This window comes from Ciona robusta, chromosome 5, assembly GCF_009617815.1.
Source record: "Ciona robusta chromosome 5, ASM961781v2".
NCBI classification, from domain to species: Eukaryota; Metazoa; Chordata; class Ascidiacea; order Phlebobranchia; family Cionidae; genus Ciona; species Ciona robusta.
The window spans coordinates 5,104,758-5,132,613 of NC_143239.1; the positions used below are offsets into that span (position 1 = coordinate 5,104,758).

The 27,856-nt window shown below is 37.4% G+C and overlaps 1 protein-coding gene across 10 annotated transcripts; it reads right to left on the bottom strand.

Moving 5' to 3' along the window:
- LOC149735881 (calsenilin-like) lies at positions 1-27,377 on the bottom strand. 10 transcript variants are annotated; one of them, XM_089879247.1, is made up of 7 exons: positions 27,084-27,377; positions 6,330-6,454; positions 5,184-5,253; positions 4,385-4,455; positions 3,649-3,756; positions 2,921-3,088; positions 1-548 (listed from the first exon to the last, which is right to left on the bottom strand). In XM_089879247.1, exons 1-7 carry the CDS (start codon positions 27,295-27,297, stop codon positions 501-503), a joined length of 804 nt encoding a protein of 267 aa, XP_089735373.1. In that variant the 5' UTR covers positions 27,298-27,377; the 3' UTR covers positions 1-500. The 10 variants fall into 10 exon arrangements, with proteins under 10 accessions (XP_089735373.1, XP_089735372.1, XP_089735370.1 ...); XM_089879246.1 differs by having other exon boundaries at positions 6,330-6,457; XM_089879244.1 differs by lacking the exon at positions 27,084-27,377 and adding an exon at positions 22,933-23,705 and having other exon boundaries at positions 6,330-6,457.
- Between the last annotated feature and the right edge of the window lie 479 nt (positions 27,378-27,856).

The window sequence follows — 27,856 nt, forward strand, 5'->3', positions numbered from 1 at the left end:
TCCTATTTTCTTATTTTGTTTATTCAACAGAATCTTTGCCGAATGTTGTACAAATTCGCGAAGGAGCAAAGAAACATAAAGTGCAAATACAAATCCGTTGCCATATTAAAAATAGCAACGACGGCGACTAAACGCAGTGTTTTGTAAACTGATCTTTGTCAGAAGCATTGTATACAAAAGTATGGAAAATTGGACTTTTTCCAATGCGTTTATAAGAGTGTGCTGCTTCAATCGCATCATTCCAAAACAATCACAAGTAAATATACGGCGGGGTAAAGATATTGCACATTGTAAAAATCACCAATTCTGGTAAAGCTTGGAGAGAAAATCACGGTGGCCAGGTATATACTGGGACCTAAATACCACAGAGGAAAAATCTCCGTGTGTTCATCCCGCTTTTGCAAGGAGAAATATTCTCCATGAGTTTCTCTGAGCTTTGGCGTATTCGCTCTTCTGCGCAATGTCTATGGAAGAACGCCAGAAACGCCGCCTTGATGGAGCTATAACGCGTGGTCGAATATGCTCATTGATCGTACAATAGATTCGTCCTGCAAATACAGCTTTGTTAGAATAAAAACCACATATATTAGGGTAGGGGAAGACGGTACACCTTTGGTATTACATTATACCAATATCCTGATCGTGTTTTTATTAATTAACAACGATCAATCGGAGTCGTAAGGATACGACCTATAGGCTACTATTATATCTTTTACACTACGTGAGGATTTCGAAAAAACGAAGCTATAAAACTGGCGTTGCTGAAAATAAGACAGTTTGTTGGCTTTAAGTGCGGGGTTAAGCCAGACAGCGGTTGAGTGTAGCCTTCATATACAAACAACTCGAGCATATATATATAATGTGTGATGATGGCGTTAGCGCAAATAGATTGTATACCCTTGTTGGATCTATATATAACGCCACCAAAACCACCGTATAATCATTTAATTCAATTCAAAAGCTGCATTTAGCCAGGATACAATTTAAATTTATCTTTCCATTATAAACATGTTGTGTTCAGTATAGGAGAAACGAATACCAACCCCTTAATTACATGCTTTGCTTATAAATAATGGAGCGCAAGCTAGCTTTGTTATGTCAGGAACGGAAATGTCGATATGACAGTTGCAGCACGACCACTGTGTCCGTGTTTAAACCTATAGTTTGTAATTAAAATTCGCTGCGTTGGTCCCAATTATTAATAATGAACATGTAGGCCTCTTATATTGGCTGTAATCTTCCATTGGCTTGCGTTGTTATTATAAGTTAAAACAGGTGGTCCTTTGTAAAAACAGGACTAATAAGTAGGTGTTGGCCGTTGGCAGTTTTAATCGAATCCAGAACTAGACAAGAAAATCCCCAAAATATATTTAGTAGGGTGGGAGAATATAAGACATGTTTTCATTCTACTTTCTTGTCTCATTTGGTAGTAAACAAAGATAAATAAAAAAAAAACGCATTCTCACGACCCCCATAAAACGCTGCTATTTATTTGAAATCAGGATATTTGGATATTATATGCTAAAGGGTAAACGAACGGGAATACAAACGTGTCTGTTGTAGCACGGTCGATCAACGCCGATGTTTTCCAGCTCATGAAATATTCATCCGCCACGCGGAGATATATTTGCTCAACGTGGTATACAGTAGGTTAGGGTAAGATGGTACACTCTGTTTTTCGTACCCTTCGATGGTGAAAATTTGATATAGTAGGGTGGGAAAGACGGGACACTTTTTATTGTATCGTCTATTCCATTTGGTTGTAAACAAGGAACGTTTAAAGAAATATAAAACCGCATCTTCACGACTCGTTGTTAGTCGTTTAACCACGAACAGGATATTTGGGTATTCTGAGCTAAAGGTATCCCATCTTCCCCAATCCTATTATATTCACACAATTGTATAACCGTATCCTTAGGACTCTAAACTAGCGTTGTTAATTGTTCACAACACGCTTAGGAAATATGGATATTGTGTGCTAACGGTATCCAGTACTTTATAGGAGCGTTACGTTAGACGAGATGGTCTGTTAAGTAATTTAATTGGGCATTTAGGTTTTGTTTTCGCCAATAAAATGGCTATGTGGGTTTTATGAGGGACTTAACAATGACGAAAGAGGCCAAAACGTAACATGACGTCGGTGCGCAGTTTTATGGAAAACAAGCCAAGTCCAAAAACATTGACTACGGACTCTAAATATAGCTATGGATTTTCTCCAGGCGTCTTTAACGATTTTGCTTACAGAGTCGTTTCAGGCAACTTCGACCCGTTTAGCATTTTGCCCTACGATTTTCATTAAAACAGTGGATTTTAAATTGAACGCCGTCGTGGCATCTTTTGTAGGCGCAGGGCTCTTGGAGCCGTCGTTAAATATATATATTTACGTATTTTGAATTTCTGTGGGCATAATGTTAAAATTTGCACTTTGAAAATAATTTGAAAATGCCGACATAGTATAGAGCCTTAAATAATGCTAAATATATAGGACGCACATGGACAACTATAAGAAGCTTTTATTCAATAAACAATAGGATAGATAACAAGCCGTGGTACTAAGACAGAATATGCTTTTTTCTATTTTATGTGGTGAGGTCCTTGTCGAAGCTATGAGGTTTAAGTCAGATTTTGCCCATCACCCCAAACCCAGGTCGCTTGTGGATTTATTTCATATGAACAGTGTAATTTTTTCCATGTTATATAGTAGAGTCGGAAAAGATGGGACACCTTTCATTCTATATTTTTCGTCCTACTTGGTAGTAAACAAATACCATTAAAAGAATTATAAAACTGTATCCTCACGACTCCCATAGACCGTTGTTAATTGTTTAAAACCCGAGCAGGATATTGGGAACATTGTGTTTTAAAGTGTCCCGTAGTACCCCATAGTAATATAATACAAAACACGCCTATATGCCCCTACCTTGGTGCACGTCTCACAGAACTCTTCCATCGTAACTAAACCATCTCCATTAAGATCTAGTTTGTTAAATATCCTGTCCGTATGTTCCATGTAGTTATCATCCGATAGCGACGGCTTAACATGCGATCCCAACAACTGGTATACTGACTTTATTATGCTGAGCATTTCCTGTGTATTATTGTGTTGTGTTAACAATCGCCCTTTACAGTTACATACGTGGTGATTTATAAGCGGACACCGGGTGTTTAAAACAGAACACCTGTGCTATAACTACTGTCGCTGTCCCGTCACGCGAGGATAAATAAATTACATTCAAAACACATTAGCCCATATTTTGTATAGGTTGGTGGATATTGTTAATCATTATTACAAGTTACATATTATGTGGTGAATCGAAAGCTGACACAAGGTGTATGAAACAAAACACCTGTGTTATAACGACTGTCTGTGCGTCGCGGCACACGAGGATAAAAAGATTCAAAACGCATTATCCCACATTAGTACATGTATTCTCAATTTCTTGGTAGTCTGTTACGTCCTATTTTTAAAACCCAAGATAAAAAAATTATATATTTTTTAAAATGTTAAATCATTAGGAAGTCGGCCCTTATCGGCATGCTGTTATATATAGAATGTTTTGCACTGGAAACTGGCAAGATATAGATTATAAGATGAATAGTGTCAAGACATATCTTAAGACAGATCAGATAATTAAAGGTTTTACTAACCTCCCGGGTTATATACCCGTCGTGGTTGATGTCATATAATCTGAACGTCCAATGCAACCTATCGATCAAACTTCCACGCAGTAGGGAAGATAAACCGATTGCAAACTCCTGAAACAAAACACACATAATACATAGTAGATGGGGGGAAGACGGATACCTTTAGCACATATTATCCTAATATCCTGATTGTGTTTAAAACAATTAACAGCGGTCTATGAGATTCTTGAGGATAAGATTTAAAATAAAATTCTTCGAATGCTTTTTGTTTACTACCAAATAGGACGAGCCTTGTACTCGCTTTCATATAATTGTTACTTACGAGTTGACTTCGCAAAATCAATATAATAACGCGTTTCTTTTATGTATAATATATAATGCGTATTGATGCGGTTTTCATATATGTCTTGTATTCTGCTGCTGCCCCATGCGCAAAACAGGGTCCGACAAGCAGGAAATAGATTTTCGCGCTCCCCGGGTGATCGAAGATCGATTGGAAGCTGAGAATAATTCTCGTGGAGACAGAATGACAGAAATGGTCAACCTTTCGTTCCTGATCAATTGGGGGCGGACCAGTACACCCCAAATAAAAGGTCCTGACACCTTTTGCGCTGTAAGTCAAGTTAAATGCTAAAAACAATTGATCGTGCCCAACTGCGCACCAATCGTTATTCTGACCTTGGTTGAATTAAATATAAACGCTGGAATGTAGGGCTGACTTTTTAAAAAGTATATTTACCTCGAAATTGACATGACCTTCTTCCGAGTGATCAAATGCACGAAACACATAATGAGCATACATGTCCGCATCTGTGAAATATAGAAAACGTTCAGAACCCGACAGAAAACACATGTAAAGGTTATGTACAGTTTTAAAGGGGAAAGAGGGAATTTTGTTAGAACATAATTTTCCATATATCCGGATTGTACGGTTTTATAATTCTTTAAATATTCTTTATTTACCACAAAATGAGACGATGAAACGTAGAATTAATATTCTTACCCGAGCCTATATACTATATATGTTAAGTTCAGTGTTTTTGTTTAAAGTTCAGATAGGTTTAGGTGCATGCTGCATTGTCGTGAAAGATCTTATGTTTAATTAAACGCCAGACACTTGATCATTTAAAATTAAAAACATTATATACCCTATCAGCTTTAAATGATCCGATTTCCCGCAGCTTTATGGGGCGATGGGTTATAAATAATAAAGCAGGCGATTTACAATGTCCTTGGCTTTGTAAGTTAAGGTGAAACGGAGAATCGCATACTCTTCAGAAGTACGGTTCGTCTTTAAGTTACAATCAATATCTATTTGAAGGGAACGCGGTTCGACTGGAGTTGTAATTTGATTATGACACGCTGTAATAGCCACACCATCTAATTGTACGCCTCCTCTAGCCAGCTTTTATTCTGATGACGCAAGAAATTGGATTTTGATCACGTTTTTAAATTACATTGGTACGTTTAGTTCGTATAATGGTTTGTAAGCGTACACGCCTCTTGTGTAAGAGTGAAAATGTGAACACTGGTCTTACCTCCGTTGGGAAAGAATTGACAGTAGATTGATTTGAAGGTTTCTTCGTTCACAACGCCGTTCGGGCACTCCTGTAAAAATGAAGGAAAACAATATAAACGTTTTTATTTTTATTTAGTATATAAAACACACAAGTTTGATCACGACATAGAAATTTCAAGAGGATATATTTTTAACCGAAACGTTGAAGATATAAATCGTGTCGCATGTTAGTATTAAATCCTACAGGAAAATCAGTGTTTTATGCGCCTACAATTTATTTACTATCGTCAATAATAAGTCACCACTGCACTGGTTTAATATATTCAACATCTCAAAGGTCTTAAATATACACTGGACAGTTCTACATCAAGTAGAATAGGCCAATTCTTGCCTAAATCTCAGTTCCCATGGCGTGTTGCGCCACAGGACTTCATGCACGTAGAATTGCCATACTTTGATACTTAAATCCCGGATTTGAGGTAAATAAACAAACCAAGAGACTATTCCGCCGATTTTCCCCTGTAGACGCCTATGTTTTGAATTTTCCAGCATGTTAGTTCTACTGTTCTGCTGCATTTACAGATACCAACTTAAGTTACAACTCAACATATCTAATCATATATACCGAACAATTATGACAACCATGCTAGTGCAAAGAGTTTTTTTGTAAAAATATATAGGCGTTTATTTCCAAACAAATGTTAACTTATATATTTTTTAAAAACCTAAAAAAAAAAACCTTTAAAAAAGAATTGACCAGTTTTTGGTAAATCAAAAAAATCAGATTTCAAGGCAAGATTGGAATGGACAAGTGTGCGTTCGGTCACTTCGAGGATTTAATTATAGTAAGATTCATTCGATAGAAACCATATTAGACGTGATTTTATCAAATTTTCCATTTGGCCATTCTTGTAACACTCTGTGTCGAATCTAAACAAGAACATCAGCACTGACAGGTAATGTACGACACGCGACAGTGTTTACGAGGAAATCTGGCAGCGTGAACATCAATTCTAAAACATTCATGAATTATAAAGCGAGCTCGGGTTCGGTAATTGCCTGTTTCTTTTGGCTTAAGTGGCCTTACATGTAGCGCGTGCTTTGTTGCCAACAATGTACATGGAGGTCTTATGTACACATTGAAAATATAACATGAGTTTCTTACGTTTTTGAAGTTTCTGTACAGCGTCTTAAGCTCTCTTCTATCGAAATTTGTGAGGGCCATTAATCTTTCAATGCTTTCCGGCATATATCGCAGTGTTTGCCGCTCGATTTCTGCTCCATCAGCATCTGCTATGATGTATTGGTTTAGACAATTTTACGAGAAACACTGTCTTGAAATGTAGGTGGTTAGTATTTTTAATTAGGTTTTGGGTTAAAAAATGGAAGTCATCATCCTCTGTTATAAGATTTTGGGTTTGGGATAGAATTTTACGGAAACACTGGTCTTGAAATATTAGTCATTAATCTGTACAATAATTAATATGTTGTGTTAAAAAAATCGGAAACACTGGTTTAAAATTCACGTCATTAATCTGTATCACACACCACGCCACACTTCTTAGGTTAAGATTAAAGGCGACTTGGAAAACCGCTGTGACGGAACCACCGGAATAAAGCGAATTATTCGATCCATATCTATGACAGTGACAAACGAATTCTTCCTGTTATCTGCCCCTAACATCCGGCCAAAGATCATTTCCCCGCAGACTAAGCTTATAAATAGATCCTGCTACTAAAGCATCATATGTCTATATGTATTTATTGGCATGCTCCAACAGTACAATTCTTCTACATTTTTGTAAAATAAGTAAAATAAATACAGAAACCAAACATAACTGAAATATACTGGGTAACATGGCTTTTTAGAAGACTAAAACATCACCTTTCGTCCAGCATTTGAGAAAGGGCAGATACTTGTGAATTCTATTAAACACAACCATGACCACACCAGCGCACATAATCGCTATTCCGATCTTCTCTGTCTCCCAAACATTCTCTCTCTCTGTCACCATGGTTAAGATAGCGAGAGACATTTACCTCCGCCAAGCGCCAAACCGTTACGTAATGACGCCGCAAAACGCTGAAAGCTGCTCTACGTGTGCGGCGACGTCTCGTAAATCTAAACAGCACCGTACAAATGAAACTGCGAACTGATGCCAACCAGAAAGCATAGAGATATAGATAACTCCACTACATTGAATAAAGCTGCTGCTGGCTACAGTTTGCTAGCGATCAAAACCCTAAGCCACCTGGGACCATTCATAATGATTCAGCGCAAGCGTAATTGAACCTTGTTAAGTCTGGATAGGCGGCTTTGTGCTCTACTGCTGGTTGCGTAATAGCTGTCTCCCTACGCCAGATAATCCGCACGCGTCATTAAAGCGTCGTAACCCCACATTAAGAGTGACAATTTAAAGTGAGGGGTAATTGCCTGATAAACCCGCGTCACTTTTAACTGCTTACAAAACAACTAAACTCGTTCTAGTTTACTTTTCCGTCCCCGACTGCTTTCCTCTCTCCGTGCAGCATACAGTAAGCCACGCAAACAAACAAGAAGGGCAATCGACTTTCTGTCGAAATCCGGGTATTCCGGCCTATTTTTATTTTCCCTCCCGCAAACTTGAAGGCGAGCTTGCGGTCAATGTAACGCCAGGCTCCCTGCCAATCTACCAAATTCATAAACCCCACTACCGCCCTGGATAAGCGAAAAAGGACCGGTGTAGAAATTTGGAGTGCTTTGCGCCGTAAACAAAATATAAACTGGGCAAAAGAGAGTAATTCGATTTCCATTGAAAATTGGCTACGAACTGCTCAAGAATAAGAATTTAAAACGGCAAGCGAATAATAAAATATTTATACACCCCGGCATGTTTAGACCGATCAAATAAAAGTCAATTATATCCCTTATTCTTCCCGACAACTTTTTGAAATTTCTCCTTTATCAAAATATTGGAGTAAGCGTGGAGTTAAATAAAAACCAATTGTTTGTTTTTCGTCACCGTAGACGATTAGACTGACCCAACCAAAACCGCGTATCCTGTTTCACCTGCGCCCTGCTGAAACTGACTCGGTCCCTCAGCGCACCTCACCCTACATAACTCAATTATGGAATGATTTAATATAGGTAGCAGTATGGTGAAAATTGGCTCGAGTCGAAGTCGCCCAAAAAAAGGCCGGCGCTTTTTTCCCAGATGACCTGGATTTGACGTAATGTTACGTTGATGCTTCTTTCGTGTTTTGCACGCCGCGTGGCGCAAAGTGACATAATCATCACAGCCTTCAATACGATCGTTAGCGTGCCCCTGGGATCGAATAAGCTTGGCGTAATACGATAAAAATTAGATTAAAGCTCTGCCTATGATGTTGCTTCATCGCGAGCCCACTTTCGCTTATCTATAATCTGCAGCAACTTAATAATTTATGGTCTTATCGCGTGATACGATGTAAATTTCTGACAGGGCAGGATTTAAGACACAGTCGGTATTTTGCAATTCCCAGATTTCGGAATACACCTATCCAGTATAGGCAGAATGAAATAGCAAGGTGATGGGGAAGACGAGACACCTTTAGCACATATTATCCAAATGTACTGATCGTGCTTTAAACATTTAAACAACGGTATATGCCATGGAGTCATGCGAATACGGTTTTACAACCATTTAAATGTTCTTTGTTTACTGCAAAAAAAAGAACAAGAAAATAGAAGGCGTGCTGTCTTACCCCACCATATACTATTTACACATTTCTATTGTCTTACGAGCTTCCCTATAGCAGTTACATCAGCCAATGCAATAATATACTATATGCGTATTTCAAAACATGTTTTGGCGCTTGACAAAAAGATGAATCACACAACGTCGACGTTTCGTAATAAGCGCTACGGAAGTCACGCCAACTTTCCATATAAAATTCATGAAGCTAATTCATAAGTCTGAGTATCTTCAGTCGTCAGTCACGCCTGGAGCGTTAATGACATAAGATTTTTGGGTGCAACAAGCTTTTTAATTCACACTCTTTTCCACACTTTTTATCTATAGCATGTTTAACAACTGTTGGTTTACTATTGATTCCCTTCTCTTCGTTCTTTAAATAACATAATCTTCGCTACGACTTTTAAAGGGATAAACAAAAAGCATTGTGTTTTTGGTGCTATTGGGAGTACACAACAGAAAGTACAAAAAAATGTTGTTTTTTCGGAAAATCAATACTTAGGATTAATCATTAAAATCACAGCGTAAGCTCTTGAATTGCTACAAGCAGCTTGTTTGTGCTATTAATTAATAGCCTTCACCCACGCGAGAGTGTGGTTATAGCATTAGTGGCCGCACTGCAGTAATGCACGAAATAAATGAACTCCCAGTTGAGTCCAAACCACGAATATTTGGCAACGGTATGTAGCTCTGATGACAGATCTATGTAAAACACGCATGCAGTCTTTACCACGACAATGTAGTGTAAATGAAAAATTCATAAATTTCGAATCCAAATTCGGGGCGTCGCAGTTAATGTGCTTTCGTTGTCTGTTTGCATCGACCGTTGCTGCTCAGACTTCATTTGATTCATCCCATAGTTCACCAAACATTCGTGTTTCGCTTTTTAGGTTTTAACTTTGACAACTGATCCCTATGTAATGGTAATCCATTTCCATACGCGATCAATCTTGAGCCTACATTACAACCAATACCAGTGATATGAGTTGACCACCAGAATGTATTAACGGTTTAAAAACTGCCCGACTTATAAGAAACGTATTGGGAAAATGTCGTACATGACTGATAAAGTACTTAAAAATCCTGCATAAAAAGGGTTTATTTTACACACACTGTTCAAGGAACCTATACTTGGATTATATAAATGTGTAAGTAATTGTATATATAACAATTTAAGAATGTAGGTCAAAATTGCAACTCTATAAAATTGCATTAAAATTATATATTTTTTATACAAAACTTTTAGGTTTAATAAAACTATAACTTATTCGAAAGAAAGTGTCTGTATTATTGCACAAGGAAGGTATGTATGTATAATACGTTGCTTGTAACATGATATTCAGTAACCAGCTAAACTTTTCTTTTGGCAACCGCATTGCGTTACAGCATTGCTTAACACCGCCCCCTACCGCAACGTAACATTGTAAACTGTTGCCGTTAGTGGTCGCTAAAGTACCAAGGTTCAACAAACCACAAGAGTTTTAATAGTTGTGTACAGTTCTTAACAAGAGTTTTAACGTAAAATGACATTCACTCTTTTAACAACGTTGAACAGTAAAGTATTTGACTTAAAGTAATTTAAAGTTATGAGCCATTTAAATAGCGTCAAAACATAAAAATTACTTTTTACTTCCAATTTAACGGTAAGCACGTTAAGGAGAGTTGTCGGAAACGCCAAAAGCCACAAACGCGCGAAACATACGCACATACAAAGTTACCCATTATAAAAACGTTAGGAAATACCGAACTAACTTTATAGTACTGTGGGTTGGGACGATGGAATACCGTTAGCACCTAAATCCCATATTTTCTGATCATTTAAACAATTTACAAGTCTATTTAAGAGTCGTGAGGATATCAGTATAAAATTGTGCAAACTGTTTACTACCAAATGGTACGAGAAATGAGAATAAAAACATGTCCCATCTTACCCCATCGTACAATATATGGTAGAACCATAGGGAACCAATCGTAATTTAACCTGCCACAAATTCACATAAAAAAAAACAAACAAATAAACTCCAAAGAAATTTTGGTGTTAAAGTCGCTAGAACAGAAGAGTTATACGTCCATGCCGCGAGTCGCAATTTGGCTATTGTTGACAAATAACATAAAAAGAACAAACTAGCGTTTTAATGTACAATCAACACCGCGCCTAAATGACCACTAACCAAGGAATAATAAATTAATTTTGAATTCGTGTTTGGATTTAGATGATAAATTGAACATTTTTCGTATGAGTATAGCTTGTTCGATTCTTCGCAAAAAAAACAATCCGCCCTATCTAACTGTACGTTTTGTGATAATGTTTTAATAGTTTTGGAAACCATCACCTAAGCAAGGAAAATGCAGCACTTTTAGTGTTGGGATCATTAAATGACCAATGCACTCGTTTGAACCGCAATATCTTGGATGCTGTCTCAAAAACATATTAAATCTCAAATGGCGATCACTATTAACTCCCTGGCGGGTAATCAAATTACGAAGTGGCTTTCTGCTATTCGCCGTTAGATGTACCGGTGATGTAGAACGGCGACCAGGGAATTCCACAACCATCCATTTAGTATGACCGCATGACAAGGCCCAAGGAAACTAAATTAAATATATAGTAGGGTGGGGAGGAAGATAGACACCTGTGGAACATAATATGCAAATATCCTGATCGTGTTTTAAACAATTACTAACGGTCTATGGGAGTCGTGTACGTGTACAACGGAAATTTTCCAGTAAGAATGTTTAAACTGGCATATATATAGATAGGACGAGTCTAATAAAAAAAACACAAAGAAATCCAACAAAAATACACTCTTCCATAATACAATGGTTCCATATCTTTCTGCATTTTGTATAAACAAAATAAAACGCGTTTTCGTCAAAGTAACGTATACGCCCAATATAACGACTGTAATTTTTCGACATCTCTTAGATAAAGTAGGTTACATTTATTCATATACATAACATAAGAATAGATCATAAATGTACGAATGAGTGTGTATGTACAGATACAATATTTGTACAGGTTTCTACAATTATAAAAACGAGGCTTACCTTTTTCAGAGTCCTCAGATTCAAGTTTAGATAATATGATCGGGGTATTTTTACGAAACCTGGCCCCAAAACGTTGCCTTAGTCTTGTAAACAATACGAACGCCATAGCGAATCGATGAACAAAAAACAAAACAAAACAGAAAAACCCTATATATCAGGGATTTTCGAGGCTTAGCAAAATCTGAACACGACAAAGACAAAACCTGAGATCGGTAAACTACAAAAGCCACAGGAATTTTAGTGTGGGTTAAAGGGAGTTCTTAATCTGTTGTTTTTTCGGTCGATAAACTCGTTTCTCGCATAAACAACCTAACCAATAGATCTAATTATCTAATCTAATTTAAGAATACAGGTTTAACATTTTACCTGTTTAAGTAAATATCTATATATATAGTGGGGTGGGGAAGATGGGACACCTTTAACACATAATTTCCAAATAACCTGATCGTGTTTTAAAGAATCAACAACGGTCCGTGAAAGTCGTAAGGATATACGGTTTTATAATTCTTTAAATGTTCTTCGTTTACTACCTAAATGTACGAGAAAATAGAATGAAAAGGTGTCCCATCTTCCCCCACCCTACTATATACTATAAGTGTTGCGGCACGAAACAAACTTCAACTTGTAATGTCTTTGCTTCTAAATGAATTCTTCTATTTTTTTCTAAATGAATCTTTTACTGGACTACCTTATATTTTAACGAATAAATAATTTGCCTTTTTAGCAGGTCCTAATCAATAAACTTTTCTAAACATAGATTTACTATTAATGTTTAATAAATGCTGCAGCTGTATCTATATATATCTGCTAATATATATTATACATCTGCCTTCGACTAATTTTATACTGTAGTATAAACCGCTAAAACAACTGCCAAAACAGTAAAATAATGAACACCAAAAATACTTTTATAGGCACTATACTTAAACTAAATATTGTTCTACATTGTACTTGCGTTACTGGCGCACATATCCACTCGTGCACGAAGTAATTTAAAATCTACAATAATAGGAGGTACCGCTGATACACTGTGGCTGCGACTTCTAATTAACCTCCTATTGAAACCAATGGGAAACATAGAAAAATAAACGAGGAGTGATGAAGCTACGTTTGACAATCCTGTTCGGAGATCAATAACTGTTTCTATCCACTGCGCATGGCTGAACGACTTTATTTGAGTAGTTTGCCTTTTATATTCATAAACCTTACTGGTGGCGTGCCTTTTAATCCGCCTATATTTTTCAGCATGGCTTACTCTACCGTGCTGTACTAGAGAGCATAGTAAGCCATGTTATCAACCATCTGAGCAAATAAGGGATTTGTAAGTGACTGTTGGGCAAATGGACGGTCGATCCCAAATCCCAGATTCTGTCCGTAATGTTCTATTTCCAAAATCATTCGCACTTAAGCCTAATTCTTCTGACATTAATACAAATGCCCTATACAGTAAAAATAGGGGTAGATGTACCATATACCCAGTTTTAACTCTTCACTGACATAAACCAATACATGCGGTTCCTCTGCATGGCTATACATATTTGAGTAACGGCTAACGCAAACGTTACATGCTGATGCTGTGAGACGTAAATTGTTGTTGGGTGTTCTGGACTCAAGAACCAACGGTCACCACACAAGAAAAACTGCGCTAAGAGAATCGATGAACATTTAAATAACGGGTATGCTTGACTTCTCTTGTAAAATGGAACTGTTACCGTTCAGGGAATAGAAATTAACGTTTGCTATTGGTCTCGTGGGTATGCGCAGTGGTACTTTACTAATTGCTTTGTGTGGCAATAAAGGGGTCGGGAGTCAAAACGATCGTTACTTTAAAGTTTGCTTTTGATTTGCATATGGGAATTTCTAATGACGAATTTCCAGAAAGGTCAAGAAATTGCTGGAAAGTTTTCTTAATCGATATTCTAATATTTTTGTTATTTCGAGACCATAATTTTTCAATATATGGGGCTATTTCCGTAATGAGATTACTATTTTAAGTACATTTAAAGTTAATAGGCTAATAAAACTACGCACACATCGTACGCCCGTATATATATATACGTCTGCATGGAGATATAGCTTACATATTAAAATCATAAACACAGAAACTGTGGGTCGATCGTGAGTATACGGTTTTAAAATTCTTTGAATGTTTTTAGTTTACTACCAAATATGACGAGAAAATGAGATAAAAGGTGTCCCATTATCTCTCCCTAGCCTATTACACAGTAAAACTGCTTTGAAAACTTATACTGAAACATTTTAACTCAATCAGCGCAAGGGCAAAAGTTGAAACAAGTCTGCGGGAATTAACCGCAACGGAATAAATTTAAACATTTTATTAGTCACAACTTCGTAAAGTAACCGGTGCGGCCACCAGTAATTAAGCCCCATTACCCTTAAGGTATCGATCAGCAGTTGGAAGCCTTCCCTACGCTCAACGTCGGTTCCGTTTTCTTTTAATTCAGTGTCACTAAATAAATAATACATGTCCGGTGTCTCGGTGCATTAACAAGAATGAATATTTTAAACTTTAAATCGGCCGCTACGACCGCTAAAGAGAAAAAAGAATTAAAAGACCTCGACCCCGCGTGACGTTAAACTAGATCAAGTGGTAGTTCATTTACCGAACAAAACAATGCGAGAGAATAAATTTCATTCATTCATTCATTCATGCGCATGAAATGTTTTCGCATATACAGTGCAGTACTATGTTGATCGCGAATTTAAATAATCTAATTGTATATAGTGGGATGGGAAAGATGGGATACCTTTAGCACATAATATCCAAGCATCCTGATCGTGTTTTTAACATTCAACTACGGTTTAGTTTTATAATTCTTTAAATGGTTTTTGTTTACTACTAAATGGAACGAGAAAATAGAATGAAAATGTGTCCCATCTTCCCCCAGCCTACTATGGAACTCGTTTAAAATAAAAAAAATGCATGGAAGTTTACAAAATGATAACTACATTTTTCCAATATATAAAAAAAACTCAGTAGAAAATATTTTAAATAATTGGCTCATTCAGTTAGCAGTATATTCGTCAGCAGGTAACTCCTTCGCGCAAATTTGACCCTAAATAACCCAAAACACACTTGCTTAATTAACTCTGCTAATGGAAGCATGTACGTATGTATGTTTGTTTGCATGCATGTATGCGTGTGGTACTACTGTTCTAAACCTGCTACGGTTTTTCGCTGTGAAAGTAATCTTTCAACAGCGAATTCTGCCGGTAAAGAGAATGCAATACTACCACCGAGCGAGGGCGCTGTTAAACTGCATATAAGTTTTTTAAAAAAACATACATAGATTCTATGAAACCGGCATTGGAACTGTATTTAGGAAATGACACTGAAATACACATGTTTAATGCTTTCTCACAGGGCAATGTTATAACCAAGGAGCGCCAAACTGGTAAAAACTAAAAACAATTTTACATTTTGAACTTTTCGTTCAAATTCAATTTAAATTTATTGCGAACAACTCATTTTGAAGTAGGTCAAAACGGGGGTGCATTTATTCAATTAGAATGTCCGGTTATCGGCGCTTGGCATAATTCGGCAACTTGGAAAACATAGTTCGATCGCCTCGTAGCATAAATATTTTAGTGGCCGAATCGACCAAAATTAAGCGAGAGCTACATACTTTCTTGGTCAAAAAGATAACTTACGTTTTGCGGTTGATTGGGTTATAATCTGTCATACATGTGACAATTATAAATTTATAAGCAATTTAATCTAAACACGTTAAAGAGACATATATAGACCATCGGAAAATCAAAATTTGTACATAAATTCTCAAATGTAAACTCAAAGTACTACCATAGTTTTAAAAAACAAAACTTAAAAATATCGCGCAAATTGCGTAAAATATCGTTTAAACTCCCGTTAAAAAATTGGCCATGCGAAAATAAATGTTATGTTGTATAATAGTAATTGAAATAGACAAAGAAAGCGTTAAATTCACAGAGAAATCGACAGTTTTTGTTTTTTATACTTAAGAAAGGGCGACTCGAAGTTCCAACTGTATATACAGTAGGATGGGGGAAGATGGGACATTTTTTAACTCTATTTTCTCGTTCCATTTAGTAGTGAACAAAGAACATTCAAAGAAATAGGAAACTATGTCCTCATGACTCTCATGGACCGTTGTTCATTGTTTACACGATCAGGATATCTGGATATTATGTGCTAAATTTGTCCCATCTTCCCCCACCCTACTATATATGAATGTGCCGGTCGGAGTAATCGTTTTCGGCAAGACACTTAAAGATTATCGATTCAACTTAATTATAACTTTACTAATGGTTTGCTAGAAAATTAACAGCCACTAAAAGTGCTTCACAAAGTGATAAATTACCTATTCTAAAGTAGTCAAATGCTTGAAACTGATGTGACTTATTCTACTATTAATCTAATAAAGACAGCACACAAACCAAAACGCATAAATAGATTTTCTGGTTTCGGATGCGGCAATATTTTGTGGGAATCGACACACTAAATGGACAGGCTTATAGATACATTTATCGATTGGCATTGACATTTCTTCCGTATAAGTGAATTACAGACAGCTAGAAGCCATGTATTGTTGTATATAATATCAATACGTTTGATACTCTATAAGGTGGGGGGAGTTGGGACATCGTTTGTTCTATTTTCTCGTCCCATTTGGTAGTAAACAAAGAGCATTCAAAGAATTATAAAACCGCATTCTCACGACTTCCCTAGACCGTTGTTAATTATTTAAAACACGATTGGATTATTGGAATATTATGTGCTAAATAGTAAAGATATCTCATCTTCCCCCACAGTACTGCATCTTATATTATAGACTATTATGGGTAAAACACATTAATCGGTTTTTCGCAGTACTCCGTAAACCAGGTCCCCCGACATTAATATTTAAGGAGGGCTCAAATTTGTTGAACGTTTGTGTATAAGACTCCAGGCCGTCCGGCATAATCTCCTGTAATATCTAATCCTTATTCTGGTGAACCGGTGGCAAAAAAGGAAATAAGCGGAACTGTATGGCCTCCGTTGCACAAATAACAAAATTTTAATCCGTAATTCGTTGTCTTTCAATATAAAAATAGATAAAAGTAAACTGAAACAGGCAACCAGCATAGACTCTTGCAATTTTGTCATAAATATGACAACAGTTTAAAATATCGTACCCTAAGTTTTCATGCAACTTATGACAAAACAAGGACGAAAATATAGTCGTGATACACACGACATACCTATATACGGTAGCTTGTAAACTACGATAGAAAACCATTGACACGAATCGAAAGGCGCGAACTCGCAAATATACCGAACATGGCAATAGGTTAAAACGCCTTGTTTTCCAAATAACGTCACTTTATTTCAAAACAAACTGAAGTTGTGCTTGAAAATGCGTTAAACCTTCACACCCTTTGTACTGTACATCAAATAAAAGTCACTGACACGCAGCACCATGCTGAGTTTGTGGTGTTTGTGTTCCGCTAAACCTTTCAAATATACTGACAGAGAGGTACAGGAATGCAAAGCAAATATTACTGCTGGTATCGCATTACAACAACCAAACGTGACGAACTTGAACAAAGAGCATAATATAGCTTAAGTAATGTATTAAATTACCTGTCGGGAAAACCCAGTCGTTCGACTTAAAATGCTGTCATAAGTTAAACGTAAAAACTGTATAGCAGCCTTGGGAATAATACAGAAAAGCTTTATAGTATTTAGGGTGAAAGAAGATGGGAAACCTTTAGCACATAATATCTAAATATACCAATCGTATTTTAAACAATTAACAACGGTCTTTTAGAGTCGTGAGGAGATGGTTTTATAACACAGAGTTAGACATTGAAATGCTTATTTGATTTATTTTTATTAAAAGTAAACTAAAATATCTCAAGAGTTATGCATATAACGAGGGTATATAGAACGCAGATATTACAGGACAGTATGAATATGTGGTCAGAACAATATACCACAAGGAAAAAGAGGTGCTGGTTTAAAATTGGCAAAACTATCCGTTATTCCGTTATATATATATATATATATATATATATGTACATATATATATATGATTAGTTACATGTACAATTTTGAGTTTCTTAAAACATAATATTTCAACTCAAAGTTAATTTTTTTGATAGCGCTGATTTTTTTCAATGCACCATACAAATGAAATCACTCATTTGATGTCGCCAAACAAGTACATATGTGAATACACGTACTTCTGAACCGTGTCTATCAGGACGAGTTGTGAGTAACAGGTAAGCCTATAAGCTGTACATTCGTCATATCGGATTTTGTCTCGCTTTCCAAAGCCAAACAAGTATAAGGTACCGTGAGGTAAGATGGGATACCTTTTATTAGCACCTAAATCCTATATGCGTGGTCGTGTTCTAACCGCAATTAACAACGGTCTTTTAGCGTCGCGAGGCTATGGTTACATAATTCTATAAATATTCTCTGTTTACGACCAAATTTGACGAAAAAAAGAATAAAAGCATGTTCCATCTTACCCTACTTTATGTGTTAATATCGTATTTCTGAACCGTGTCGACCCGAGGGAATGGCGTGTAACAGGTAAGCATATAAGCCATACATAAATTCATCTTAATGGTATTTTGATAATTAAATTCGTTCGGCAGAATCATGTTACGTGGAACGCTCAATTGGATAGACGGGCTATGAGGTCGCGTATAATCAGCTTGTGGTAAATACACGCAGAAAACACGTCTCAGAAGAGCATGGGTTGGCCAATGAACTATATGTGAAGCTTTTGCGTTTAAAAGATGACCACACGTTTTGATAGGAGGAACGCAAAGGCAAAACTGCGTTTGAATTCGATTGCTGACTGAGCATGTTATTAATTTAAATTTGTACTCCTTGAAAACAACACGAAAAAGTAAAATTGGGATGCGTTTTATGGAAAAACAAATCAAACCTTTTGATCTCGCAATCCCGTATCTGCCGAAGAGTCTGAACAACAGCAGAAGGCCAAGAAACGTCACCACCATTTCAAAGCCTTGCAGATCCCCAGTAAACTTCATAGCTTTGTTGTTTTAGCTTCTTTCACGAAATTCTATTCGCACAAGATCCCTGTGTATACTTTCTATGGCTAGCCCTTTTGTTTGTCGCTTGTTTAATAGAGTCTAAATATCCTTAAGGCTTAGTTCAGCAGATGTAATTCGTTTAAGCAATGTTCGTAGGAAGTTCTATATATCTTGCTGCAAAAGTTCAAACGTCTGCACTGTCCAAGGCACAACTACACAAAGTGGAAATTTTGGGTCCAAACTGCTATGCTGCGATAATCGTGCTACACAGAAAGACTTTCAAAATTCCCCGGCGTTGCTTTTGCTCGTATTTCACCTTCGGCTCATACACGTCTTGGGTTGGTCGTTGCCAAATACTCGAATCTGCGTTTTTTCCCTCCAGCCGCGAATGTGCCGAGCTAGGACAGCGCTCGCTAGTTCTGTAGTGACGTTTTCCCAACAGCATGTTTAGAATGCACGCTTCATTGGTCACCACGTTGAAAACTTGGTCCAAAAATTAAACCCAACAAATGATGTCTCAGTCGTTCGTTGAACCGTACAGAAACGTGGTTTTAACATTTCCACGCGACAGACACCTGTTTGGCATATCTATGACTCACTGACTGTAAATTAATGATCCACGACAAAGAAAATTTCGAAAATGGATAACTTCATTTTCCCCCAAATTCCAGAAGAGAGATTTTCAATCCAACCAAACGATCCGACGAAATCGCATGCGCTTGACTTGTCCCAGTGTATATTAGACCCAACTGCATCATCGAAATACGCTTTGAAGAAAATCAATACCATTGTTGAAACTTGCCCGTCCTGACACTTAACCGTTATTGCAGCGACAGAAGTTATTTTCCGCCGTGAAAAACGTCAACTCGTTTTAATCAAATCTCCAGTGCAGTGTTACGCAAGCCTCTACTTTATTGACAACGGCACAGCAGAAAATTACAGGAGAAGACAATAAGCACGATACGGTTTCATATTATATACTACAGAGTGTTGCAAACGATATCACATTCCACCCACGAAAGATACAGGCATTAATTGTGAGTATAATACTGTCCAGTAAGATGGATACGGTTAACACATAATTTCCCATTTCCTAATCGTGTTTTAAGAATTAACAACGTAGTATTCATTGTTTACTACCAAATTGGACAATAAAAGACAACGAAAACCTGAACCATCTTACCCCATTCTACCACAAACTACGTACCGTTATACCCATTCTCCTCTATGCGTGCATATATAAGTGTTTGTGGTAACTCGCATACGTGCAGTTGTAATCTATCTTGTGCATTTTCCCAATTACACGCCTTATCTATCTACACGTTTATTTGCACATAACGATACCCTTGACCCGATGACATTTGATACGCCCTTATGACGTGTGGTTCACCGCGATGACGTCATTACGCCCTGAACATAAACTTTTCACTAAGTGCACGATTTTTAACTTGATATTCGGCCAAACATTCGAATTAACTTTACAAAGGCATATATGTGGACGAGGCGCGTGTATCTACGCTACCTCGCGAGCTAATTCAAATTAATTATTAAATAGAAGTCTTTGTATATATGCAAAGTCTAAAGACGCTGACGCAATGAACCCGCAATCCTATACAGTGTGTTGCTTTATGATGTCTATGTTCGGGTAAATGATAGAAGAAGTATGCCACCATGGAATTTATACTTTAATGTGCCGTGCAACAATATTCTGTAGGGTAGGAAAATAACGGCTATAGGTGTTAACCGTAAAAACGACGCACTTCATTCTACTTATAAATGCATACCACTTTATAACGAACAAGGGTATACCGTTGCCCATATGGACGCAATAGAAAATGTTATGTTTTATTGTCAAAATGAAATGCATGAATTGTGACTTTGGACAAAGCGTTTAAAATGTATAAAAGTATTAACCTATGCTCAATTAGAATCATGTCAAAACGCTAGAATGACAACTTGGTAAATCACACTTAGGAAATAGGGTATATTGTGCTTAACGCTACCAATCCTACCCCACGTTACTGTAATTAAGTACATAAATCTTCATATGCCATGATGTGATATACTGACAAACCTACAACTAACGGGAAAAGTTTACAAATACAGTAACACACATATTTGGTATAGAAGCGATAGTACATAAGCAAATATAGCATCTTTAAGTTTAACTTTTCGCGAACATCGGATTCTGTTGATTTGTTTAAGCGCGCCACCACGTGCATACGCAATCTAAATTTAAATCCGCTTAACGGCGTGGTGTACTGAGCCGACGAGCACATGCACTGCTCAAAGTTCACATGTTTTATTTTTGTCATATATACATTATTAAACAAACACCAAACTTAAGTTTAGTAAAAGCAAAATCAACGCAAAAAAGTATGTTCGCGCTTAAAGTTTCCGAGTACGCTATGGCACAGTGGTTACTCACGTAACGGCAATTGCTCCAACCCAATGGTCGTTAATGGGTTGTCTAAATTATCAGCAATAAAAACAATCATCCACAAAGTTACACACGTGGTTACTCGTAAACAGACACGAGGTGCATAAAGAGAACACTTGTGTTTTTACGACTGTCATTACTCCGTCCGGTTATATAACTCAGTTATACATTCATACATGCATTTCATACTAACAAACTATAAGACAATGTAGCTTAAAAACGCAGTATGCAGAAAAATAAACACTGTGTATAGGCCTCACACGGTTGCGACATTAGACCAACTGTTTTTTATCAATCGACCTTAACAAACAAGCCGCTACACACGACAGAGCTTTCTATTCAGCCGTAATCAAAATACATCTGCCTTCACAAACGAACAGTTGAAACAACGAAATGTCGTCATGACGTCACAAATGTACGCCACAGTGGAACCGTGTTTAGCCTGCCTATGCCTCTAGCCCAGAAGGTATGGGTTTGAGTCTCGGTTGTGCTACTATTGTGCGCACTTGTGTCCTTGGAAAAGATAGTTAACGGCAATTGTTGTGTGGTCCGTTACTTTACAAAAAATACTGTCAAATTAAAATAACAATATTACAGATATGTTTTCATCACTGTCGTTGTCCCGTCGCTCGATATAATTAAATTACGTTCATTTATTCACAAATACTGTATTTCTGGTTATACGGCAAAGCCAACAAGAACGTTCCGGCGACGTGTATTCAATATTGATTACCAAGAGTCCAAATTAACCTTGGCTTTAAAATATGCAGAGTATTGGTAATTCCAAGATGATTCTATGCCATTATTGACAATTGTAATTACTACTTGCAGCTAAATTCCAATTTGATAGTTTTTGGATTAAATTTTCGGAGACTAACTTTTCTAATTCTGCAGACTAGTTAATTAGCGACGCTTAGCAGTGCCATGTAATTGGATTCGTTAGGCTGGTGAATTAGCTTAGAAAATTAGAGTGTTTCAGGCAGATTGATTGCATGGGAGCTGCACTACTGTCCCTGGGGTATCGCACGTCGCACTTGATGTAACATTACACAACTGATTCTAGTTACCCTTATGCCCAACGGGTAGATAAAATACAATTAAACGGCCAGGTATGGGAAAGAGAGTTTGGAATCTAGATTATTTGTCGGACTTTTGTATGGTATACCTATATATTTGTAAGGAATTGAGTATGCGCTGAATTGTATTGTTTATACAGCTTTAAAGTTCACTTTTCGGGGAACGCGGAACCGCACTTTTAAGACTGATAGTTAAGTTTTTACGGCGACTAATAAATTTAAATTGCTTTTTGAACAATATATAGCAGACCTCTTAAGCTTAGAGTATCACGATGCCTTGTACTACCTGACACGTGTTTCAAGTGAAATAGTGTACGAACACAAATCATATGACGACTGTCGTTTTCGGGCCACGCGAGCATATAGTGCAAGTTACATTCATTCAAATGATTATTGCAGGATTGTGGTTTGACAAAGCAACATGAAACACAGCACACTTACCCTCTTTCTTTCCTTCCAAGTACGACAGCACACCACCAGATAAACGGCCTAGAAATTGCACTAAACGCTGTTTCCACGCATTCCGTGCTTTTCCGCAACCTTCCGGTTTCGATTCCGCCACGGATTGCATGTCCTCGGACATCGTTTCGGGATCGGGGGAAATTGAGACGAATCCTTGCTTCTTCTCGTCGCTACTTTTTCTGAGAAGCTTCCCGGATGGGATTTTGCTATTCCCGTTCGGAGGTTGCGGAGGACTCCAGATTTCAACTTCCATGCCTTCTGGTTGAAGACTGACGCTCCTCCGCGCCGGAGAAAGTGTATTTGAGACCAACTTTTCATAATCTCCATTTCCCTTCACCAACAAAGCTGATGATTCGTTGCTATCATGTCTTACAGCTTTTCCCCTCACATCAAGTTCGTTAAACAGATTCTCAGCATCTGTGGTCGAAGTCCCACTGTTCGGCAGGGAAACAGCTTTCCGATAATCAAGCGCGTACAGCTGATATCTGTTGGTCATTTTAACAAAACTAGCTTTCCAAACTACGCAATGCAATCTTATGAACAGTTTACAGTCCCACTCTAAGGCGGTGGGAAACCCTTTACAAATATAACATAATAACATTCGTTAGTAAGGGAAGCAACAATAAACTACTCATAACATAAGGTCACAAACCTTACAAGCAATTTCCTCTACCCAATATTGCAACTCAGTACATTAAGCTCACAAAACAACGTAAACCGCTGTATCTAATATGTTACATGCCTCAAAACCTAATATCTACCAACGTTATAGCTAAGCCTCGCTTGTGGCTGAGTAATTTCGGCAGAACGCAATTGGCGATGCTAATCTGGTCCTGGAGGCTAAACCGGCAAGACACGAAAAGCCTTTTTTTGCGAGGTCTAACATTGTTATGTACAGTTGATAAGGTAGCACTTCCTCAACCGCGCATACTTATGGCCTGTTTCTTCGTTATTGCGGCTTTTAGAATAACTTCCCACGCTTCATATATACAGCGTATGTTTTAATGTCACTTTATATAGTAGGATGAGGGAAGATGGGAAAGCTTTAGCACATAAGATCATGTTTAACTATTAACATCGGTCTATAGGAGTCGTGAGAATACGGTTTTATATTTTTTCAATTAAATGTTTTTTGTTTACTACTAAATGGAACGAGAAAATCGAATGAAAATGTGTCCAATCTTTCCCCAACCGCCAAAGTCTAAAATAGATCAGTATTCAGACTAAGGAATAAACCGAGAATTTATTTATTTAAAAGTATAACCAAACTATTTTTGTTAAACAACTAGGTAATCCAAAATACCTTCGGTCTTTGTTATCCTACAACCTAAAACTAAGATATCCATATTCTGTTTACATTGACTTTATTAAACGGTACTCGCAATTCATTATTTTAGTACAGGTGTTCCTGTACTGTCTGTCGCCAGCTCTGTTATTCATCTGTTCTAAAAAGAATGCAGTAATAATGCGTCGAATAAAATACGCCGATTATATTGATTGCTTTGACGTGTGGACGGCGACGAGGGGGCCACGAACTATTTTTTCTAGATTAACGCGAACCTAATAACACCATATATACCTCATACGACGCGTGAGATCTCGCCCGCGCTTTCATTAAGCCGTGTAAACACGCCAATCTGCCATCGCTCATTAAAAATACATTAGTCTACATTGTTTTTCACTGTAAGAGACCAGAACGGTATAACTGTTGCATTCGACAATAGGCATAAACAATAGTGGCAACGTGGATCAATGCCAACGCTTTCTGTGACTGGCTGTCTCTTATGTAGATCGATGAAGCTGGCAGTTCCCTATCTTGTATTCCTGTATACAGTTGAACTATATTTAAATATTCCATCTGGAGGTAGCGTGCGTTCAAATAAGGTTCAGCGCTATCAGGCAAAGAAGTAGGTACGGGTTCTATTCAGTATTGATTAGATATATCCCAACTAATGCCGGCTTTGCCTTGGCGGGTTTAAATGAAATTGACGCTTAGAGTTAATACATATATATATAACCAACCAAGATCTAATACACAAAGTCATCGCCCTCCATTTGACCCCGTAATGTTTAAATTCATCGCGAGAATTTAATATCGCCGATTGGTGTAATCACACCGACACTGGTGGTTTCGCAGCCGAAAGTTACCCCGTGAGAATTATCAAGGTTCCAGAGGTCGCTCTCCTACTATTCGACCTTACTAAACTCCCAAAGGACTTTCACGGTGATTACATTCTGTGGTAAACAGATACGAAATAGCGTAACACCCAAACGAAGCCTGACCCCCGGGCGTGCGTCATACACAGGTAACATAACAACTGAACGACGAAATATTTTTCGAGCATCCCAATACACAACACAAGTACAGCAGAATGCGTATATGTCAATTAACATTGACGAACGCGTGTCTAGATACCCATATTGGTATAGTTCTGTGGAGTATGATGGAATACCTTTAGTATCTAAAACCCTTATTTCCTGATCGTGTTTTGAGTAAATAACAACGCTCTTTTACAGTCACGAGGCTACGGTTATATAATTCTGTAAATATTTTTTGCTTCCCATTAAATGGGACGAGAAAAATATGAAAACATGTCCCATTTTACCCCACCCTACTATATGAACATCATTACGCCACCAAACGGTAAATAATTTAAATAACTGCCCCTACACCGATATTGATTGCTTTGAAGTGCATTAGCAAAACGGCCGAGATTCATTACCGTTAAAACACCGTGCCACCTTTCATCAAACCACGAGGAATGTTTTACCAATGTTCAATTTATATCTCGGCGCCATGCGTCCATTATAGGAACAGTAAAAGATGAAACGGTAGCCTGCGCGTTGAAAGCCGTTTGCTGTTCACTGTCAGAACCATTAGTGGCTTTTTTTTAGCTCAAGGCTCACGCATTGAAACTCGCATGTTCGTGCCACTGCCATCAATAATTCACGTCGTATCTATTTTAATTAATTGTCAGCAGAGGAAGACGGCGAACTTGAGAACGGAAGTCAACCTTCGCTAGCTTTACTGGTGACTGACTCTACTAGTAAGATGTACTCTTACTATTGCTGTCTATTATACAATTTTACACGAACAATTTTAGGTCTATTTTGGGTAACAATTACAAATACGAAATTCCACGTTTGTCACAGTTCTTGTTCTGGGAAATAGCTGTATATTCTCACACTCTACAACTGTATATTCTTGGCTACTTACTCACTGCAAAGCATTGTTACTTACACAGTACCGGTATCAGAAAAGTTCTACAGAAACATTTTTTTCTCTGAAAAAAGTTTTTGTCTCTCTTTCTGTTCATTCACGCGCACCCGTCAAAAATCGGGTGTTCTGTTACCGGGCATAAAAGTTTAATGCTAGTTACAGTTGGCGCCCGGTCGATACTGCGGCTTGCACACTGTCACAGAATATCTGAAACTAGGCTTTACGTAGCTTCCCGAACATGTTATAATATTAAACATTAATGCGCAAAGTGCAACTGGAATTTCCTTTCAGTAACTGAAGCTGGTGCACACAATATTGCACAGCGCATCAGTTCGGGTAAGGGGTGTAAACGTGTATACACCATAACCACTATTTGGGGTCATTAGCACGGTTTACCTCATGAAAGATGCAAGACTTTGTGCTATAACCTTGTCCAAGCGCCATTTGCAATCGATGCTATCCTTCAAGGAGCGGTAAATGATTTAAATCGGACACGAAAACGGATTTCGTACACGCTTTCGATTTTTGGGGGTCTCTGATAAACTGATAGGCAACTGTAGACTACATGATTTTACATACGCACGACCTCTCCTAATATAAATCTATCTATGACATGCATCTAACGATAGGTAAATAAAAAGGAAAAAGATAAATCAGTTTAACGAAAACTTAATCAGTACCTGCGTCCTATAGGACATTGACATTTAGAATGTAATTGTCACCCAGTTCATGCTTGTACATATTCTAATTACGTGATCCTTAATGTTTTGTTCAATCATATTTATGCTGTCAAAATTCCGTATGTTCAATTTATCCGGTGTCTGCTGTGGCCGTAATTGGCATACTATAAACACTACGCCTTCTAGATCGGGATGAATATTTAATAAGCAAGTTACAGAAACCGACTCACCTATCATCGCTTGCATAGTGTACGCATCCTGGGTGTAAGACGGGCTTGGAGTGCAGCAGAAATCGAAGCATCGAATCACGAAACATTGGTCAAGGAAGGCGTTTAGCGACCTCATGCAGTTTTCAGACTTGGAAGCTTGAGAAGTGTGTCGGCCCCTAGGTGACGCACTATCCCTCTTTGAGGTGGATGATTTTGTGACGAGGTGACGGTTCATTTTGAACAAAGTTTTTGAGTTTTATAGTTAATTTTCCAAAAAATAATAAGATTCCCAAATACAATTTTTTTCTGAAAACAAGATCTTTTTGTAATTAAAGTCAAAATTAAAATAATAAAACTACTAAACACAGTATACAGCGTTGCTTTAAAACACAATGTTTTTTAATACACTTAAATAAGTTATAAAAAATACTGAGACGCTCTGACATGCATATAGTCTCTTAAAGCAATAATTATGCGTATATAGTCTCCTTACATTATACGTAGGCCTATAGTCTTTTAACAGTGCGTATATACCGTTTATATAGGCAACTCAAGTAAATCATATAAGCGGAAAAACCATCATGGAAATTTCGATTAACTAAATTAAAACATAAGTGGACACAATCTTTTACAATAGAACCGCCTTAAAAGCCGTGCCGCAAATCGCTGTACATTTTTCGAAAAGTCGCGGCACAGAATCGATTCCGATCCAACGAGAGTTTCCATAGCATAATTAACTTAATAACGAAAGATTCTGTTTCACGTAAGCATTGAATTGGTCAATTAATTAACAG